The sequence below is a fragment of the Cystoisospora suis genome (assembly GCF_002600585.1).
Source record: "Cystoisospora suis strain Wien I chromosome Unknown contig_7535, whole genome shotgun sequence".
NCBI lineage: Eukaryota > Apicomplexa > Conoidasida > Eucoccidiorida > Sarcocystidae > Cystoisospora > Cystoisospora suis.
In genome coordinates, this window is record NW_027160320.1 from 1 (window position 1) to 3,279 (window position 3,279).

Here is a 3,279-nt window from a genome sequence, read left to right on the forward strand (position 1 = left end):
TGGAGAAGGTTCGTAACTTTCTTCATCCCCCTCTTGTTTCTCCCCTCTGCTCGAGGTGAGTCTTCATGTTGTGCTTGTTTCCTTCTCTTTCTTCTTCTTCTTCTTCTCTCGGAGATAGCTTTTCTTATTTTCATTCTCTGTTAAGATACTTGGTAGCAGGGGAAAGAAGATCGTGTAGTGTACACACGCAGTACTTACAGAGGTATAGAGACATCTCTATAGATATGTCTACGGAGCTCCTCTCTTTGAAGAGCGCCTGACCCAGCTAACGACGTACATAAAGAGAGAGAAGCTGACTTGAGAGCAAGAAGAGAGACAGGATCATCATTCCCTCCACCTAGTCTATTTCAAGATGTCTTTCTCTCCTCTCTTTTTCTTTTCTTCTTTTCATGGGTAAGGAATCGCTGTATCTCCTTTCCTCTCCTCATCTTTCTCCACTATTTCTTCACACTTTTCTTTCTTTTCATCTTTTCTCTTGTTCCCCCATCTGTTTTGATCTCCCTTGTCTCCTTCTTTATCTCTCTCTTTTCTTCAGATTTAACTTGGAGTTCCTCTCCCTATCAGCTCGCCGTGCTAAGGCCAATCAACTTCTTCTCTCTGCCTCTCAGCACTCTCCAGGGGGGGGAGGCGCGGGAGGTCTTCATTCCACGGCAACTCCTTCCTCTTCTTCTCTTTCTTCTGGAACGTTCACAGTGTATCGACACGTTTTGAATGGAGATGTGGTTCTGATGAATCGACAACCCTCTCTCCATCGATTGTCTCTCATGGGGCATTTCGTGCGCATTACCCAAGGCATTAGCACGAAGTATCACGTCAACGACTATCTCATTCGCAACGGTCTTCTCCATCTCCTAAGCTCTTCGAAGACATCTGCAAAGAAGAAGAAGAAAAGAAAAGAAGGAGGAGAAGAAGAATATGAAGATTCACACCTAGAGGATGATCAAGGCGAGAAAAAGAAAGAAAGAGAGGAGAAGAAGATGAAAAAGAAAGAGTATAAGAGTCTAATTCATTATCGCGGACTTTGGAAGGATGCATGTAATGAAGAGAGAGGAGACGGGGAAGGAGACAGGAGTGAGCGAAGTCAATCTGCTTCAAAGGAGAAGAAGAAGAAGCATAGTCGGATAGGAGAACAAGGAGGAGAAGGAGAAGAAGGAGAAGAAGAAGAAGATTACGAGGTGACTAAAGAGAACGTCTTTCGCTTGAACTTTGTGAACTGCAGCAGCTACAACGCCGACTTCGACGGAGACGAAATGAATATGCACCTGCCGCAAGTAAGTTCACCCCCACTCAACAGAACAAAAGACAAGACAAGAAGAGAAAAGAAGAGAAGAGAAGAGAAGAGAAAGAAGAAGACGACGAGGGGACAGCTCTTTGTCTGTCTATTTGTGAGGTGTGGCGAATTCTCTCGAATCTCCAAAGGACGCAAGCTTCTTCTTCTTTTCTTGTTTGCTCGGGGACAGGAAGAAGAGAGAGAGAGAGGGGAGATGGAGAATAAGGAACAGAGTAGATGAGGAAGAACTGCATGTAGAAGTCGATTCAGAAGACGCACCTTACCAGTACTGCTTTCTTCTTCTTCTTTTCTTCTTCTTCTTTTGTTCTGTGATGAGGATAGATAGATTGACTGGAGAGAGATAGACCTACGGTGGTCGTTCTACTATCTTCATCGTATAAGGGTATGGTAAAGAAAGTCGAAAAGAAGAAGAAGAAAAGGCGAATGAGAGGGGAGCCTTGTGGATTGAAGGAAGGGGATCTCTTTCTTGTACGGGGTCTTACAAAGAGAGAAGTGATAGGCGTGTAGACATAGAGATACACATATCTAGATAGATCGATAGAGTGAGCAGAGGAGCAAAGTTGTCCGTACAGGGAGAAAAAGAAGAGAATGGGTCTTCTCTTTTCCTCTTGTCTTTATCACTTTTCGCTTTTCTTCTTCTTCTTTTCTCCCTCGACGTCCCTCTCTAGGTATATCTATCTCTACGTCTATATCTACGCATTCGTCTTTCCCTATCTTTGTCTTTTTCTTTATTTAGGATTACCTGTCGAGAAGTGAAGCGTCTTATATTCTAAACGCAGACAATCACTTTTTAGTGCCGAAGAGCGGAGATCCGTTGCGAGGACTCATCCAAGATTTCTGCCTAGCGGGCTGTCTTCTAACCGCCCGCGATACTTTCCTGGATATTCACACCTTCCAGACCCTTGTAAGCGCCGCAAGAAGGAAGGAGAAGAAAGTCCAAAGAAAACACACAAAGCGCTCTCCAGAGACAGACTTAGAGAAAACTACAGAGGGCAGTCGCATGTATAGAGATCTATGCTTACATAACAAAGAGAGGTATGCATGCATCAAATGGGTAGATAGATGATGTGAACAGTTAGAGATAGGAAGAGGGAGAAAGGGCATAGATGCAGAATGTATGTGTGGAGGTATACGGCATACAGATTTAATGTACATCATAGAGTCGTCTATCTGTATCGTCACATACGTATGCATAGAATGGAACTATGTATGAATATGCATGTATGTACATGCATGTAGATGTATGTGTATGCATATGTATGTATATTTATGTATGTATATGTATGTATGAGTGTGTATGTATGAATATGTCTGTACTTTTCGAGGAGAATAAGAAGGCCAGGGAGGGCAAAGATGAGGAGGGAAGCTTTCCTGTCATTTGTTTCTCTTCATGTATAGAGACGTTTCTATACATGAAGAACGCGAATAAAGCCTTTTACCTATCTAGCCACCTCTTCCGATGTGCATATACTTGGATACTACCTCCATCATTCTACCCATCTATATATGATGCGGCTCGAGGCAGAGAAGATTCTCCTTGAGATTTCTATCGAAAGTACAACACATCATGAAACAAGGGGCCGTTTCTCGTTTCTCTTTTTCTTCTTCGTCTTCATCTCTTTTGCCTCTCTGTTTCTTTCTTTTCTTCTTTCTTCATTCTACACATCTCCTCTAGAGTCACTTCTCTTCTCAAACTCCCAACACATCGACGACTCGAACCGACCCCTTCCTTCCAACGCATTCTCTTTCTTTCTTCACATCAGAGAAAGAAGAAGAAGAATGGTGATATCTCCCTTTCTTCTGTCTCGTCTTCCTCTTTATCTATCTATCTATCTGTATGTTTGTCTATGTCTCTGTTTTGACTTGTCCTTTTCTCCAGGTATATTCGGGTTTATCTCCGTACATTGACGCGAACCGCAGCTCGGTGGTAATTCTCGATCGCGGCCGAGGAGGCAGAAGAGCAAGACAAGATCTCTCTTCTTCTTCTT

At 43.1% G+C, this 3,279-nt stretch overlaps 1 protein-coding gene across 1 annotated transcript in view; it reads left to right on the top strand.

Annotated features, from left to right (window-relative positions):
- The first annotated feature begins 536 nt into the window (after positions 1-536).
- The window catches only part of CSUI_010471 (dna-directed rna polymerase i rpa1), a 3,860-nt gene continuing 1,117 nt past the window's right edge, over positions 537-3,279 (top strand). Inside the window, exons 1-3 of the mRNA XM_068070574.1 lie at positions 537-1,271; positions 2,028-2,195; positions 3,171-3,279. The exon at positions 3,171-3,279 is cut by the window's right edge and continues 157 nt beyond it. Of these exons, the coding sequence (XP_067917450.1) occupies positions 729-1,271; positions 2,028-2,195; positions 3,171-3,279 (820 nt within the window). The 5' untranslated portion in view covers positions 537-728. The remainder of the gene's footprint in view (positions 1,272-2,027; positions 2,196-3,170) is intronic.